This window comes from Spermophilus citellus (genome assembly GCF_964194105.1).
Source record: "Spermophilus citellus genome assembly, chromosome: 17".
NCBI lineage: Eukaryota > Metazoa > Chordata > Mammalia > Rodentia > Sciuridae > Spermophilus > Spermophilus citellus.
In genome coordinates, this window is record NC_138199.1 from 75,069,811 (window position 1) to 75,087,135 (window position 17,325).

General features: G+C 61.7%; 1 protein-coding gene across 8 annotated transcripts; it reads right to left on the reverse strand.

Annotated features, from left to right (window-relative positions):
* Window positions 1–774: 774 nt before the first annotated feature.
* TMC6 (transmembrane channel like 6) lies at window positions 775–17,119 on the reverse strand. Of its 8 annotated transcripts, none has more exons than XM_081271945.1 (22): window positions 16,854–17,119; window positions 15,814–15,988; window positions 15,073–15,163; window positions 13,722–13,767; window positions 13,397–13,535; window positions 13,170–13,303; window positions 12,967–13,062; window positions 12,509–12,667; window positions 10,953–11,058; window positions 10,718–10,814; window positions 10,293–10,550; window positions 9,991–10,181; window positions 8,876–9,020; window positions 7,988–8,143; window positions 7,278–7,702; window positions 6,313–6,408; window positions 6,002–6,077; window positions 5,097–5,230; window positions 4,727–4,903; window positions 4,494–4,572; window positions 2,883–2,950; window positions 775–1,785 (listed from the first exon to the last, which is right to left on the reverse strand). In XM_081271945.1, exons 5-22 carry the CDS (start codon window positions 13,450–13,452, stop codon window positions 1,617–1,619), a joined length of 2,622 nt encoding a protein of 873 aa, XP_081128071.1. In that variant the 5' UTR covers window positions 13,453–13,535; window positions 13,722–13,767; window positions 15,073–15,163; window positions 15,814–15,988; window positions 16,854–17,119; the 3' UTR covers window positions 775–1,616. The 8 variants fall into 8 exon arrangements, with proteins under 8 accessions (XP_081128071.1, XP_081128070.1, XP_081128072.1 ...); XM_081271944.1 differs by having other exon boundaries at window positions 15,814–16,092; XM_081271946.1 differs by having other exon boundaries at window positions 15,814–15,902; window positions 16,854–16,932.
* Window positions 17,120–17,325: the final 206 nt, after the last annotated feature.

The window sequence follows — 17,325 nt, forward strand, 5'->3', positions numbered from 1 at the left end:
GTGTCATTTGCTACAGTGGTCCCAAGAGGTGAAGAATTGGAGTAAGAGAGGTCACAGAGCATGCCCAAGCCCATCCACGTAATCCCGAGGAACTTAGGGCCACATAGTGAGTTCAGAGAACAGAAACACGAGGAAGTAAAGAAGGAAGAGAAGTGACCCAAGCAGTCATGGAGCTACCAAACCTCAAGTGCACAGGTGGGCAGCAAACTGAAGACAGACAGGAGTGGGCACAGAATTCCTTCCTCTCCAGGAAACCTGAGTTTGGCTCTTTAAGGCCTTCAACTGATTGGATGAGACCCACCCACATTATCAAAGCTGTTAACCACACCTGCAGCTTCCCTTACAGCAACCTCTGGATTCAAATCCAAAGAAGTCACTGGTGCTACAAGACTGGCAGGACACTAGGTAATTCTACCAACATCATGGTCAGCTTTTTGAGCATCTGTCAGAGTAGCTTGTCCTGGTCTCGTGGAGTTGTGAGGCAGGTGAAGTGGCCTCAGTAGATCCAGACTGACGGCAGTGCTCAGTCACCCAGCAGTGATCCATGTGTGCTCCCCATCCCACAGAAGGGCGGCGATAGAGAGGACACGCCTCCTGGACGGGGCCTGGGGACTCCGGGTCAGTTGCACACTTTCTGGACTCTCCACTCAGTTTCACCCAGCAGCACCACGTCCACAGATGGAGCCAGAATTGTTCCCTAAGGCCAGTACCTGCTACCTGCAGATGTCCCTCAACACTGCTGACTTGTTTTCAGCCGTGACGGGTGAACCACAGGACCTCTGTCCCCGGGAGGGAAGGCTCCAGTGAGCAAGGGCCCAGGTGGGGGGCAGCGGGTAGTCAGCAGAGCTCACTCTGCCTGGCCTTTTCCAGATTCCCCTAAGAATCATGAGTGGCGGGGCCACTGCTGCCCCGATCCTGTGCGCATCTGTAGATCAGGACACTGGGGCTAGGAGTGGAAGGCTGTCCCCTCTTCCCTGTACCCACTCCCCGTCCTCGAGTCTAAAGCATTCCACAGGCTCAGCCTGCCAGACCCACCCCTACCCCCAGCCAGCCATGATCAGGCCTGCCCCAGCCCCTGGGCATTCCACACATTAAGCCCCATCCACTGCAGGACCTGGTGCTGGTGGCTCCTCTCCCCAAGGCTCCTGTCCTCCCTCCACATCCTTCCCTAAATTTGCTTCCCCCACTGGTCCACTTATGGCCCTGGACACAGCCTGGACCTGCCCACCTACCCTGCAGACACAAGTCCTCTCCCAGATACAGGGTCAGGCTGGTCAGGGGCCGTGTCTCAAGCCTGCCTCCAAGAGTTTGGCCAGCAGAGGGCCCCCTCTGGCCCAGAAACTCCATGGCCCCTGAGCCAAGTTTCCACAACACCCTGCCACACAGACACCTTGAGCACTGCAGGAACCCCCTACACATACCTGGCCAGGCCCAGGTGCCAAGCACAGCCTCCCGAGACAAGCCCATTTTGCAAAACCCATTTAATGTAAATAAATAAGAGTCCCAGATGGGGCAGGGCCCCCTGGAGGCACGCAGGCCCCACCTGCCCACTCTCTGGGCTCCATCTTCAGCTCAGCGCAGCCTATGGAAGGGAGAAGCAGGGTCACTCCACCATCCTAGTGTCCCACAGGGTCTCGAATCCTCGTCTCTGCCTGCCCAGACATAGTGACAGAGCGCAACTGGGGGTGCTGGGGGAGCCTGCAAGGCCCCTCACTGTCCCACCAGCTGTCCCTTCCGTCTGCAAGCAGGGCAGAGGGCGTCACGGCCTCCTCGTTTCTGTGAGCTCTGCCAGAAAGGAAAGTCAGTGAGGGCCCAACAGCATGGCCAGATGCCAAAATTCTTTCCAAGTCCCTGGCAGAACTGGAGGCCTCCCAAGGCTGACGGAGGGAGGATGGAGGCAGGTGGGCAGCAGGCTGGAGTGGAGACAGCCACTAGATTCACGTTCCATGGATTTGCTTGGGGGAACTGAACTGGGAAATTTCCACTTTTGCTGGTCAAATGCTGTCACATGTCAACAATTTTGTGTGATGTAAGCAACAGGCAGCAGCCCTGTGCTGTCGGCATGCTTCCTGTGCAGGCTGCAGCAGTGGAGGGGCTCGGGGAACACGGTGCCTCTACCCACAGTGGCGCCTGGGTGATGCCAATCCCTCTGCCTGGGGAAACCAAGGCCAAGAGTGCATGACCTCCAGGTCCCCAAGGCTAGTTCAGGGGCCAGCATGTCTGTCCAGTGAGTGACTTGAGTCAGGGTTTTATTCTGAGATGCTTCCAAACACAGGCCTGCTGCTGGGGAGAAGTCCTGCTGGCCATAGCTACAGACCTGCAGATGTGACTCTGGGGCCAGCTTCTCCATTTCCCCAGCAGGTGGGCCATGGAGGAAGTGGGAGAGCCAGGCGTGTGTGGCTCTGCACTCATACACACTTGTGCATGTACGTACTGGTGTCTGTCCACCAGGCAGAGGGAGCTGCGAGGCCACCCTCCTGTGGCTATGTGCATGTGTAAGCTGAATAAGTGGGTCTGCGTCTCGGCCATCTCCCTTGCCCTTGCCCGCAGGTAACGATGAAGGCTGAGGCCAGCAGAAAGACTGCACAGTCGGGCTATCGGGCCTTGACAGGAAGGAACCATGTCTGTGCTTGGCCAGCCCAGCCTTGCTGCAGGGCAGCCACAGCAGAGGCTGACTCTGTGGGGAGGTGGCCCAGCTGGGCTGGCACTTCATGGCTCATGAAGAGAGAGACAGAGCACTGGGGCAAGGGTGTGCAAGGCTTTGGCTCCTGCTTCCTCCTCCCAACCCACCTCGAGTCAGCAACCCAGAGAGATGCTGGCTCTCCAGCCCCGGCCCCTCCCACGCAACTCACAGAGGCCTCTTCCCCTCCCCAGCCCTTCACCTGCTCCTCTCCTTCCTCTCGTAGACAGAGTGAAGCCTGTTGATCAAGAAGATCTTGTCGTCCCCCTCCTAGGGAGGCCAGAACACAAGAGGTGAGAGACAGAAGGTGTCCCTCCCTGGGTCCACCCAGAGCTGGTCTGTTCCAGACCAGGCGGCGGAGCTCACCAGGGGAGTCAACAGCTCCAGGAGCAATTTTGTTGGTAGCCAAGCAGATTGGTTCCCGGTGCCTGGTGACCTGGCTCTGCCCCAGAGCACCCTGCAGTGTCTACGAAGAGGGGCCACAGGCTCCTTGTGGCACCTCATTTTCCTCTAGCAAGTCATTGACAGAAAAGGAGAGGATGGAGCTGGGCGCCATGGCCATGCTTGTCATCCCACTCGCTCCAGAGGCTGAGGCAGGAGGACAGGAGGAGGCAAGTTCCAGGCCAGCCTCAGCAACTTAGCAAGAAGTGTCATGAGAAAAAGGGGGGGGGGGGGCTGGGGACGTGGCTGGGCGGTAGAACAGCCCCAGGTTCCAGTACCAGAAAAGGAAAGGCTGTTCACTCTCCAGGCCGCCAGCGTGGACCCCGGGAGGGCCACAGGAGCAGCCACGCCTGCCCTGCAGCCCCTGAGACGGACTAGGAGCAGGGGCTCAGCCTTGTGCACACCGTGCACCAGGGTCCACCTGGACAAAGGCCTCTAATTCCAGAGAAATGGAGGGCAGCTGGGACTCTCCTCCCGGTGCCACTGTGCCTCCCCACACAGCACCCTGACGCAGTGAAAGGTGGCATGGAAGGGCAGGAGCCATTTCACCAAAAGCCTGCTTCTGATGGTGTGGCCAGACGAGATCGCCTCGGCCGGACACCTGGCTTTGAGCTCAGCCCCAGTGTGAGAGGCAGGAGCGGGGTCTATGTGGCTGTGCCATTTACCACCCAGGAGCCATCCCTGAGAGCTTCCCCTGGCCTGACCGCTGCCACCCTTGCTCCTGACACCAACGGCAGACACCAGCCCCTGACCTCCATCAGGGTGAGTGCTAAAGAGAAGCCCCAGGCCCAGTCCTGGCCGGACATCTGGAAACTGGCAAGCCAAGGTGGCCAAGTGCTCGACAGAATGGCCCTGGATGAGGTCAGAGCTCAGGACGGTTCATTAAGGCCACCACTGGGAATCTACAGGGGTCACAGTCTAGCACCCTGAAGGAGATGACCCCGCCACAGGCCAAGGCATTCCTGAGAAGAGGCCAGCAGGAGTGACCAGCCAGGAAAGTGCCTGTGTCTCCTTAATAAAGAAATGTCTTCCAGCCTCACTGCCCTTCTTTGTCCAATGAGAGCACTGACCAGGGCCTGCCTTCCAGCATGGTCCCTGGAGAAGACCGAAAGCCATTTCCAATAGTTCAGAAACCCTGCCCAACACTGCACCACAGCAGGGCCACACACTCAAACTGGAGTCCCCATGGGGCCCCTGCACCCGGGAGCTCTGGCCAGAGCCCTGGCCCTGTCACCTCTACACCTGTTTAACCAAATCACGCCTATAAATCCATGGAAACTACCATCCAAGATGCTCAGGGGAGGGGTGCAGGGCCTGGAGGAGCTGGCAGGTGACTGGGCATCCCCCAGGTGTGGTAGGGAGGGAAACTCACATTGCGGATCTGCTCCTTAAGGAGGGAGATGACCTTCCGCTGGCCCTTCACCACCTGGATGTTGAAGTAGATGATGGCCCTGCAGGAGACAGTGGTCAGGCTGGCAGCAAGTGGCAGGGAGGGCCAGGACAGGATAGTGCCCAGAGCAGGAGCCTGGGGGTGGGTACTCTCTGGGCCAGGGCCCCATGGCAGGCTGCATCCTGTCAGGAGGTCCCCGGAGGCCCTGCACTCACAGCAGCAGGGCAGATGCCAAGAAGAGGAAGAAGGTGCTGTCCACCAGGTACCGGTGCAGCCAGGGCACCCAGGAGGCCCCGGGGCCCGCACTCTCCAGGTGGCGCACCCACACCCTGCCTGCCTCATACATGGTGTCCAGGGTCCGAAAGGGGCCGCAGGTGCTCGAGGGCTTCACCCTGAGGGAAGAGGTTAATGGGAACCCTCTGGGCAATGGGCCCTCCACCCACTTCCCCCCCAAGCTTCAGAGGAAGGCAACCTCCACATCACTCCAAATCCTAGGCGGGTCCTCCAGCCAAGCACCACCCCCCAACCCAGGAATGCACAGAAAATGGCCGGGCCTCCTGCCCACCCCATCCGATGCCTACTCACTGCCACACGGCGTAGCAGAGGAAGATGGCGGCACCCAGGAAGGAGGGGAAGCAGAGCAGTGTGAGGAAGACGGTGCTCATGTGCGAGGCCAGCCAGGGCCTGCGGGGAGCTTGGCAGTTGGCCATCAGGCTGGCCTGGGGAGAAAGACCACAGTTTGCCACAGCCACAGCACCTGCGGAGGGCCCTTCCCAGACCCAGGGCCCCAAGGGAGGAAGGGCAGTGGCCTGGAGGGTGCCGTGCATTCCAGGACAGGACCTGGACCTCACTGTGCACTCTACAGGACTGTGGCAGCCATGGGCAGAAAGGCCAGCGCTGGGAATCTGAGCACAGGGCTGGAAAGAGCCAGCAGGGCTTCCCTCTTCGCCTAGAGGGGCACTGAGGCACATAGGACACACTGCCCAAGGTCAAGCCAGCAAAAGGGTTGAACCCAGGGCTGGGACACAGCTCAGCTGGTAGAGAGCTTGCCTGCATGCACAAGGCCCTGCGTTCAATCCCTAGCACCACACACACAAAAAAAGGGTTGAGGCCAGCAGCCACCTCCACTGACTGAAGGTTGACACTGTCCCAGCCCTACAAGGGTACTGGTCCCACCATGCAGGTGAGCAGATGGAGGACCAAGGAGAGCCCAGAACCAGTGTGGGCAAAGTCGCTGGCGCTCAGCTCTGAGCATGCCTGCTGAGAGCAGTACCCAGCACCCAGCACAGCACAGGCCCCAATGAGACCTCTGAACCCAGTGCCTGGCTTGCCCAAGGCAGGGACACCAGGGACATGCCCAGCCCTAGGCCGTGGCCCCACATAGTTGGACAGGGAAGAGTCTGCCCAGCCCGCGGCACCTATGGGCTACCAGAGCTGTGTGCCCACCCACTGCTGCTCCCCACCAGCTGCTCACTGCTCAGCCATATTACCTTCTTGACCAGGAAGAGGAGCAACAGCCTGAGGACCTGCACAGCCGGCAGGAGAGGTGAGAAGAGGACCCCCAGCCTGGAGGAGGGGCACAGCCATAGTCAGCACCCCCACCTCCTGGACCCAGCTCAGATGGGAACAAGCTGCCCGGTGCACCCTCTGCTGCTGCCCAGGACCAGCCCGCTGCTGCAAGGGAGGCTAGGGCCAACTGTGACCCAGGAGGGCAGGTGTGGGCCCCAGGGAAAGGGTCACGGACCACAGTGCTCTGCCTGCCCTAGGAATTGGGCAGTCAAGGCAAGTGGGGGCACCTCACCAGGTCAGAGTCTGCCCATAAATCAGGTCCAGAACATTCCTTGCAATATCAAACTCAGGTTTCCGCCTCCTCTTGAGCTTCCTCTCTGAGATGAGCCTGGGTAAAGAAGGGGCCTGACTGGTGGGCAGAAGACCCTCATCCCACCTTGGAAGGCACCAGGTTGGTACACGTGGCCCTCCCCACACAGGCACCCAGCCTGTATCAGGAGAGAAAGCGGCCATCCTGGAACATTCAAGGACTGGACACTGTAACTGGCCCCACTCAACCTTTCTCTAAGTTAGTGAAGATACACCTGACCTAAGCACACAGCGGCAGCAGCAAAAACTGCAAAGTTTTTTTAACAATCTTGTTTTTTATTACTAAACTCATATATTTTAAAAAAAATAAGGAAATAAAAATCATCTGAAGTCTAGATTCTACAATACCCCACCAGTGACACTTTGAAGATGCACTCCACTCTCTTTCCTCTTTTCCTTTGAACAAGGCTAATACTGTGACACATGTATCTCTTAGACACCTCATTTTCCTTTCCAGTCTAAAAACACAACCCAAATCAGACACAGTGGCGCACACCTGCAATCCCAGCAACCCGGGAGGCTGAGGCAGGAGGATCTCAAGTTCAAAGCCAGCCTCAGCAACTTAGTGAGGCCCTGAGCAACTTAGAGATACCCTGTCTCTAAATAAGAAATAAAAAGGACTGAGGATATGGCTCAGTGGTTAAGGGCCCCTGGGTTCAACCCCCAGGACCCCAAAAAATAAATAAAAATTAAAAATAAATATATAAATAAAACACATTGCATTCCACCTCCTGCACCTTCTGGAAACTTCAATAAGCTTTGGCATGATGCAGATGTACGAGGGTGGGAGGCCCCACCTGTCTGAGGCCCTGCCTCACTGCCCAGGTAGAGTGTCCAGGTGACCAATACAGGGTGGGAAGCCAGCCCAGCCCATCCAGACCCCCTTGCCTCCACACCAGCTCCCCAAACAGCGTGTCGAGCAGTGCGAACAGGAAGTCCATCACCATGAACCGGTACAGCTCCTGGCCCACGAAGTCCTCCCAACACTGGCCCTGCAGGGCAGCCACCCTGCGGCCCAGCCAGTGGTAGCAAAGAATGCCTAGGATGGCCATCTTGAGGATGAGGTTCCTGCACAGAATGGTGGAGGTGAGTGTGAAGGCCAAGGGAGGGGCCAGGAATAGCAGGCACACCTGGGGAGCCCATGCCCGCCCAGCCACACACCTGGAGATGGCCACGTACACCTCCAGCCCTGGGGACTCATGCCGCTCCAGGGCAGCCAAGCCACGGAACAGGTAGGAGGCCCCCAGGTTGAGGAGGGAGACCACCAGGGGCAGAGCCAGCAGCCTCGCCTCCTGGCCCGCAGACACCGGGCTCTGCAAGGCACCAGGGGAGGGATGCGGTCACTGAAGCACCCCACCAAAGGGGTCACGTCCACTCTGACTGATGGGCTCAGAGGGGGCAGAGGGGCTGTGGGAAGGGGCCCAGGGGCAGAAAGAAGCCAGGCAGCACCTCCGTGCCCAGGAGTGGCCCACCCAGGCTCAGTTCACAAATACAGGAAGTGGGGAGGGGGTGCCACAACCAGAGGACAGGGGAGGGCAGGGAAGAAGGAGGGAGACTGCAGCCAGGCCTGAGGGGTCCTTCCCGGCCCCTGCCCGCACCTGGATCATGACCTCTGAGAAGACGAAGACGGCCACGGAGCAGCCCAGCATGGTGCCCAGACACAGCAGCCACGCTAGCCCCAGCAGGACCGCCCGCCGCAGCCGCCCACGCAGGCTCTGGGGGTTCCTGTGCAGCTGCCACTCAGCCAGCAGCTCCTGTGGGGGCATCAGGACCTGTCACCTGGCCCACAGCACGAACGTGCAGATAAACAGCACACAGGCAGGACAGAGGGACAGGTGGCTGCCAGGCTCCCTGTGCTGCCCGCACCTCCTGCTGCCCCAGGCCTCCCCGCCTCCCCACCTCCCCGGCCCCCTCTGCCTGCCCCAGCAGCGTCTCCAGGAATCCGCCTGAGTGCCAGCCAGCTGCCCTCTGTTCCCGTGGCCCCTGAGGTGAGGACACATGCTGCCAAGAACCTGGTCACAGCTGAGCTCTCCACAGCACAAGACCCAGGACGACAGAGGACTTCCACAAGGCCCCGCGCCTGAGACCTTGGGCAAAGGACGTGACCTCTGTGCCCACTTTCTCCCGTACTCCTCACTCACAGGCCACTGTGGCCATCCAGTGACTAAAGGAGGGTGGTGGGCAGTTACCACCCCAGGGCCGCAGGACAGGAGGCACAGACCCCAGAAAAGGCCCTGGGAGGGACTCACCCCAACCTGCTGGGGCTCCCGCCGAGCCCTGCTCGCCCCCCAGGGCCAGGGGAGCCCGAGGCCGTGTTGGCGCACTGGCCCCGCCCGCACATGGCAGGTCACCCACCACGCCCCATCCCGGCACCTCGGGGCCAGCTCACAGACGGCTCCTGGGCCACCTCGGCCCTGGCTGGCTGCAGGCACTGGCAGGCTGGTTTGGAGCTCTGGGGCCGTGGGGCAGGGCAGGTGGCCGCTCACCTTCAGTTGGGTGCGGATGTTGTCCTGCTGGAGGCGAGAGGCCCGCTTCTCAGTCACCTTGTAGTCCCAGGAGCAGAAAACGGTGATGGCGTGGACGCCCTTGGTGCTGCCCACCCGGTAGCTCTCCCCAAAAGCATGCGACATGCTGGGAACAAGCAGAGAGGGACAGGGTGACGGGGGCCGAGGGGAACGGAGGCCAAGGAAGAAGGCAGGACAAGCCCTGCAGCCTCCTGCTCTCGCCTTGCCCTGGGCAGCCATGCCCTCAGCTTCCTGCCCAGAGTGGACTGCTGGCCGCTCTGGGCCAGCCCTGTCTGACACACGCCCACAGGAAGATGAGCCAGGGCTTCACTCACCATGAACAGACACCACATGGAAAACGCTGGACTCACCTCAGGGCCTTTGCATTGCTCACCCAATGACCACAGCACCTCCCTTCTGTTCTTCTGCCCACTCTTACTTAACCTTCCCAACACCTGTGCAAACGCCCCCAGGGCCCGGATTGTCCCAGCCCATTCACTGCTCTTTTCCCAGGGACAGCAAGCTTCTTTAGTTAGGCCTCATGCTTGGGTACCTTCCTGCCCAACACTTGAGGGAGGAATGGAGAGGTGGATGGTGGGTGGGTGGATGGGTAGATGGACAAATGGGTAGATGAAAGTAAGGGTGAATAAACAGATAGATGGGTAGATAGATAGGCTAATGGATGGATGGGTGGGTGGATGAGTGGGTGGGTGGATAGGTGGATGAACAGGTAGAGGGATGAATGGACAAAGGATGGAAGGATAGATAGGTAGATGGAGGAATAGAAAGATGTATGGGTAGACGGGTGAGTGGATGGGTGGGTGGACAGGTGGGTACATAGGTGGATCAATGGATAGAGGGATGGATGGATGATAAATGGATAGGTAGAAGGATGGATAGACGGTGGGTGGATAGGTAGAGGAACAGGTAGAGGAATGGGTGAATGGAGGAAGGATGAATGAATGATGGATATATACATGAATAACGGATGGACGGACAGGTGAGTGGACAGATGGGAGGACAAATGGGTGGAAGGAAGTGCCACTGGACATATGGGTGGTGCTCAGAGCCAGGATCATGTGGCAGAAGGCCATTACCTGTAAACCAAGGAGATGCAGGTGATGAAGAAAGCTGCCCCCATGGTGAAGAGGTAGGCCAGGGGCATGTTGTAAGGAAGGCTGCTGGCCCCGGGGCTGCACTGGTGGCCATCCCGCGGAGGGACGCAGGGCTGGTTCAGCGTGGTGTTGCTGTAGTACCCATAGTACATGACAGTGTGGGTGAAGCAGCCCTGTGAGGAGGCAGAGCCAGGTCAGGACCCCTCCCGCCCAGCCCACCTGCTCTCAGGCCTCCAGAGGCAGGGGCCAAGTCAGGGGCAGAAGGTGGCCCAGGGGCTCCTCACCCCGCCTGTGAGGAGCTCCAGCCCTGTGAAGGCGGGGGCAGGGTCCGGCGGGCCAGGCGGGAGGGCAGCTTGCACCCCCACGAGGAAGCCCAGCAGCAGCAACAGCAGCAGCGCGTTGAAGGCCAGCAGGGTCTTGAGGAACAGGAAGTAGGAGAGCACGCTGGAGCCGAACTGGCCTCCGATCTGCTTCAGTGTGTGGCGCCACGGCCTCACAGCGTGCAGGCCCGAGAGCAGCGCCAGCCCTAGGCTATGCAGGGCCTGCGGGGGCAGTGACAGGAAGGCTCTAAGGGCCAGGACTACACAAGTCACCCGCGGCCCCAAGGCAAGGCCAGGATTAGGAGGCCACTATCAGGGCAGCGGCAGAGGAGCGGTCACCCACCGCCTGGCCCCACTGCACACGAGGCCCCAGCCCCACAGACTCCTACCAGGATGCAGGCGTATCTGAGCTGGCTGCAGCAGGAAAAGACACCCCCACGGTCCTGCCGGGCCCTCCGCTTCCCCCTCTGTACCTGGCTCTTCTCTCTGGGGACAGAGGCTACTATCAGTGACTGACCCGCAGAGGGGCCACCCGCCCACAGACTTGAGACCCTTCTATCTGGCCACTTTCAGCTTAATTGAGGAAGTAGGTCTTAAGACCATGCGAGGCTGGGGGACACTCACCGCAGGCAGCGTTTCTCAGCCAAGTTCAAAGGCATCCCCCGGAGCATGTGGTCCCGCTGGGCCACCGACAGGCCCTGAAGCTCCTTCGCCAGGAGGCCTTGCTTCTCTGCAGCGAGAGAGGCTCAGCTGATGCACAGCATCCCTCCCTTCTGCCCATGGCCAGGGTCCTGGATAGGTTATCACCCAACACAAGCTCTGTACCCTGCTGCGGGGCCTGGCTGGCTCCTCTCCAGGGTACAGCCAAAGCCAGACCCAGGCCAGCAGTGTGAGTTACCACCCAGCCCACACCCCCTCCTGCTGGCCAGATAGAAGGGTCTCAAGTCTGTGGGCGTGTGGCCCCCAGGAAGGACCCAGGCCCCTTTGAGGTTCAGCCACTGATGGCAGCCTCTGTCCCTCCCCGCCCTCCACCCCCTGGAGCCCAGTACCCCTTCTCCTGTCTCCACCAGGCCCCCAGAAACCTCTGGGCCCAGTGAAACCCCACCGTCTCCCATCACCTCCCAGCTGTGCTCAGCCTTTGCTGGGAGAAGTTGAGGCAGGACCCAGCCTGGGTGCTCACAGCCCTGATGCCAACTGCCCCCACACACTGTTTCTGAGATGGCCTGGCCAGGGCATTCCGAAACCTCAACAGGAAGAGTTTTAGGACCCAGAGCCGGGGTGTGGCTCAGTCATAGAGCGCTTGCCTAGCGTGTGCAAGGCCCTGAGTTCCATCCCAAGCACCACAAAGACCAGGACCCACAAGAGTTCTCCTTTCATCTAAGAAGTTCAAACCCACCATGAGGTTAGGCCAGTGGCAGCAGACAGGCCACACAGGGTCAGGACCAGTCAGTCACCACACTTGGGGTCTGAAGCATGGGTGCCGCCTCCCTGCATCCTCACAACGAGCAAGGAGGTGAGTGCTACCTTAATCCCGATTCCACAGATAAGAAATGAGCTCGGGGAGCTGAAACATGGCCTGGTCCCAGAGTAAATGGTGACGGGGCGTCTGCCCTCACCCAGGGCCCACACCATCCTGCCCTGCTCCATCACCTACAGGACCCTCCCCACAGCCTCAGCTACTCAGACAGGCTGGGGGGGCTCCTGCCTCAGGGTCTCTGAATCTGTCCCCTCTGCTCTAGTCATTTCCAGGAAGCTTCCCTGGACCCTCCAGGCTGGGCTGGCTCTCAGGACGCTCTTCTCGGAGACTGATCTGAGCCCTGATCATCTGCTTCTCTGTCTCCTTGGCTCATGTCTGTCTCACTGGGCAGAAGGGGGGATGCATGAGGGCTGCACTGGTCTACTGACCACCGTTGCATGCCCAGTGTCAAAACCGCCCACTGTCAGACACACTCCCATGCTCCAGGGCACGTGGCAAATGCTATTCAGTGCCTGTTGGGCATGGCCCGCGCTGTCTGCAACCTGAAGCCCCCACTTGCCTGCCCCTGAGAGTCCCTGAGGAGGGACCTCAAGGAAGAAGGCTTCCTCACTCTGTTGCGCCCCAGCCCCCTGCCCACCCGGACCTCCTGCCCACATCCCTGCAGCTGGTGTTCAACACCGGGCTTAGGCCCCCACTCACTCACCATCCTCCTTGAGGGCCGTGGGGCCCAGCTCTAGGTCATACAGGCGGAGGCTGGGCCGGGCAGAGTGCACCATGTCGCCGAGCAGGGGCCGGCTGCCCCGGCGCCGCAGCTTCACCGTCCGGTTGTAGTACTGGGAGATGATGGCCCCGCGGCTGCGGCCTAGGAAGGTGCGTGGCAAAGTGGGGAGGACAGAGTCAGGCCGGACCTTGCCAGCCACCAGGACGGCTCTCAGCACCAGGCCTCCCCATCCCTCAGGTCTTCCCAGGGCCCAAGAAAATTCCTCTATCAGAGACCTTAGGACCCACTCATTCCAAAAAACCCAGCAAGGCAGCATGGGGTAGCGCGGGGCCTCCAGGCAGCAGGCGGGGTGGCCCAGAGCCAAAGGGCCTGACTCAGAGGGGCACAGATGCCCAGGGACGGGGTCGAAGCCAGCAACGAGGGCAGAGGCTCCAACTCACCAATGGTGCGGCTAGGCATGCTGGCCAAGATGCGGAGTGTGGCTGCGCTGTGGACAGGGGCACCCTCTGGCCCCAGGAGGGTCTGATGACCACTGCCTATAAAAGAAGGAGATGTCCCTGCCCAGCCACTTTGCCCACCCCATGGCCAGGAGGGTGATCTCCAGCTCCTGTCCACTCTTGCCAGCCTCCAGGCCTGGGCTCACCTGGGACCCCCAGGGTTCCGGCCACCAGCTGCCTCTGCTGCAGCTCCAGCTCCTCGGCCAGCTGGCTCTGCTCTTGGATGAGCTGGTGGAAGGAGTCATGCACCTCGCTCTCCTCATAGGGACTGAGCTCCTGGCTGTCAGGCGGGAGAGGACGAGGGAATCCAGGCTCCAGCTCAGAAATGGTAACACAGCCACCATCCACCAGTCCCCAGCCCCACAGCACTTACTCCTGGTCCCCTAGAGCCTCAGGGACGTTGAGGACCAAGGCCAGTGGCTGGGCCATGTCTGCGGTCCACGCCCAGCCCGTCTGCAGACTTAGGGCAGCTCAAACCCTGGACACCACCTCTGGAGACTCCCACTGCCCATCTGATGAGACAGAGACAAAGTCAACCCTCAATGCCTGGCACACATCCAAATGGCCTGCTCCCTGGGGGACCAAGCGGCCTGCCCCCTCTCCTATCCCCCACCCACAGGGGAGTGACCCCAAGTAACTCTCATGCCAAAATGGCTGAGGAAGAGGGAAAGAGAAAGGAAGGAAGGAAGGGTGTGGACCTGCAGTTCCCATCAGTTCCTCGATGTCCTCAGTGGTCACTAGTGCCTGGAAAATAAGGAAGGGGCAGGTGCCTGTGGACGCTGCCCTGTTCAGGCCCTCCATTCCCAGGGTGCTGCCCCAGGGACACTTTCCTCTAGGACAAAGGTCAGGGCAGCTCAAGGCCTGGCCTGTGCCTGCCCTGTAACCCCAAAGCCCTTCCTCTAGCAGGAAATCCGCCAGGCAGCCCTGAACCCTGCCCCCAGCCCCAGCGGAAGCAGCACACAGAAGGGCTCCCGCCCCCACCCACTGAGTGCTCCATTCTGGCCTCCAAGGTCCTCTGGTCCTCAGGAGACTGACTCCCTACATTCCATCACCACAGGGTAGCCATGGGGGAGGATGCTGGGCCCAAACAGGCCCCTTTTGTGTTGTCCTGGCGTCACCCAGCACAAGTGGAGCCAGCATGGCCCTGTGTGGGGCTGGGCCTCTGGGCCTAGTGCCCTGTGGGAGTGGGGTGCCCGACACTGTTGCCAACGGGCTGGGCTGACTCTGCAGAACTCCCGCTGGACACAGGCCCAGCCCTGGCCTCAGTCCTCCCTGCCCCCATCCTCCTGCCCTCAGCCCCCCAGGAACCAGGAAAGTCGGTTCCTTTCAGGAGGCTTCCCCGACCAGCAACAGCACAGTCCCTGCAGACTGGTGACCACACTGTGCCCAGCCTAGTGTCCAGGACACCTAGGACTGAACAACCCAGGTCCTGCCCTCCCTCTAGTAGAAGCATAACTGGGGGAGGCCACCTAGAGCCTTCAGAGGTGGCCCCCACCGGCCCCAAGTGAAAACTAGCCAAGCAGGGTTGAGGGGTCCCCTGGAACCCTTCTCTGGGCAGACAGACCCTCCCCAGCTCAGATCCACAAGGGGATGGGAGGTGCTGGGGGCTGCGGACCAGGGTCCCTGGGCTCCCCTGCAGGCCTGGACTTCAGCGGGCCAGTGCCCCGCCCCGCCCCAGGCGGGCCAGGTCCCAGGTTTCCCGAGCTGAGCCAGGTGGGGAGCGCCGGGGCTGTTTTCAGGAACCCGCACCCTGAGGACAGCGACACTACCGGGCCGCCCCTGCCTCGAGCCCCGCGCGGCGACGGCGACAGGGCCCGCGGAGCAGGTCTCCCGCCCTCGCGCTGCCCGGGCTGGGCTCCCGCTCCCAGCTCCGGTGCCAGCCAGAGTCGGCCCTGGGAGGCCCTCTGGGAACTCGCTGCCAAGTGGCCTCGAGGCCGAAGGAGCGCGGCCCGCCGAGCTGCCCGCCACAGGCCCAGGGCGCCACCCCACCCCACGCCACGCCGATCTGCGACCCCGCGGGGACCCCGCGCCGGGACTCGGGCCACTCACCTGGGAGGCGCCGGGAGGCGGGGCTGTGCGCCCGCGAGTGGCTCACCTGTCCCGCAAGGGCCGCCGGGAATCGCGCTCTGGGCTCCACGACCTGAGGGAGGGTCAGTGGGAGCGAGTGACAAAGCCCCTCCCCGAGGGGGGGCGATCAGTGACTGTCGCAAGCCTGGAGGGCAGAGGGAGCTGCACCGCCAGCCCCGCGAGGCGGCGGGCCACGGTCACGTGACCGGCTCCCTCCGGGTGTGCCCAGCCCCGCTGGGGCACCGGCGCCGACTGCGCCCTCTGCCCGCCGACTTCCGACCCTTCTGCCCGGTCCCTGGATCTGCGCAGGGTCGGGGGTGACTGTCGGCCTCCAGGCAAACTCCGGCCCCAGCCCCCAGGTTTTGTAAGACGCGGTTTCCCCAAGTTTCAAAAGGGGACAATCATCCAGACCCACCCACTTCCCAGGGCGAGGGACTGTCAAAACCCGACGGTGCGGAGCCGCGGTGCGCAGCCTTTCCACACCGTGTTGGGTAACCCCTTCCTCCCGCGCCTCGGGCGCGACATCCGCCACACCCCCAGCTGCCGCCAGCGTTATCGCCCCCTTCTGCTCGGGGCGGGGTTCCTGTGGCTTATCTAGTAAAAGTTCTGGCGATTCCTGGGGTGGGGGTGGGGGGGCGCAGAGGAAGACAGCGAACTTCCCAAGGGCTGCGCCCACGGCTGGGTTTTCTGTTAGTCCCTACCAGCAGGAAGGCAGGCACTGACCTTCCTATTTCGCAGATCAGGAAACCGAGGCTGAGAAAGGATGGTCAGTCTCCAGGGTGCCATCAGCCAGCACATGGGCCTGGGTCCAGCTGGGAGCTGTAAGCAGGAAACTGACTTTGAGACACCTCTCCCGCAAGCTCATGAGAAGGTGGAGGGGGCTGAGGCAGACACGTGACTGAACAGGAAGTGGAAGAGGAATGAAAGATGGGGCCCTCCTGGGGTGGGGGGGGGAGGTCAGGACTCCAGAGAGCATGCAGGAGTGCGAGGACTTCATGAAATCTGTGGGAACAGGTCCAGGGATCTGAGCTTGGACTGAAGGGAGAGGCCAGGTGGGGCTTCCTCGCAGCTGTAAGTGTGGTTCTCAGGTGGGCTCCCTGGGGCATGGAGGCCCAGCCCTGCCCAGGCCCTGTACCCCTCCTGCCTCTTCCCCGGCCCTTCTCTGCATGCCCAGGCGCCATGTGCATGGCCCTAGGTGAACCCAGTTGCAGCAGTGCCGCTTCCTGCACACAAGAGCGTTTGAGGATCTTCCCCCTGCTCCCCCAGCCCACTGCGCCCACCAGCAGCCAGCTTGGGGGCTGGCACAGAGTGGGATCTGGAAAGCAGGAGGCGGGTGTTCAGGGAGGCAGAAAAGCTCTGGGAGGATTCAGAGCTGGGATGATGGGGCTCTGAAGGAGCGGGACAAGGAGAGGGAGGTAGGGCTGGCACAGAGTGGGATCTGGAAAGCAGGAGGCGGGTGTTCAGGGAGGCAGAAAAGCTCTGGGAGGATTCAGAGCTGGGATGATGGGGCTCTGAAGGAGCGGGACAAGGAGAGGGAGGTAGGGCTGGGCTGCAGAGCGTCCCAGGGGATGAGGCCCGCGAACGCCAGGACAACTCCGAAATGTCCAGCCGGGAGGGGCGCTCCCGGCGCCTAGGGTTGCTGCCCGAAGGCTTCTTACGGGCCAGAAGCCAGGCCCGTCCCTGGACCTGGGCATAGGGTGGTGCCAATGATAGAGGCGGGAAGTTCAGAAATAACGCCAGAGGCCGGGTGCGCTGCTTCCCACCTGAAGGCGACCTGCGGCGGGCAGTTAAGGAGCCAAGCCCTGCACCCCGCCGCCGCTGCCCGAGGGTCGGTCCCGGCTCCCACGCCAAAAGAGGGCGCGAAGGGGCGCACGCGCTGCAGTAGCAGGGGTCCAGGTATCGGGCCCGACCCAGTGCGGCACCCGAGCGTGGCCCGAGGGCAGCGGAGCCCGCGACGCCGGCACGGAGCCGAACCGGACCCCAGCCGGCGCGCACCGGGCCTGCCCAACCCCCGGAGCCGGCGCGCGGCTCTCCCCTGCGCCCCCGCGCCCCACGGCCGGCAGGAAGCGCCCGCTCGGCGCAGTGAAGGGCCGAGGAAACGGCGGGGAAGGCGGGGGCGAGCGAGAGGGAAGAGAGGCAGGGGCGGGGAGGGCAGGGTTCCTGTCATGTGACCCCGCCCGCCCTCCCAGTGCTGCCTGGAGTAGCGGCGGCAGCCAGAGGAGGGGGCGCCTCCGT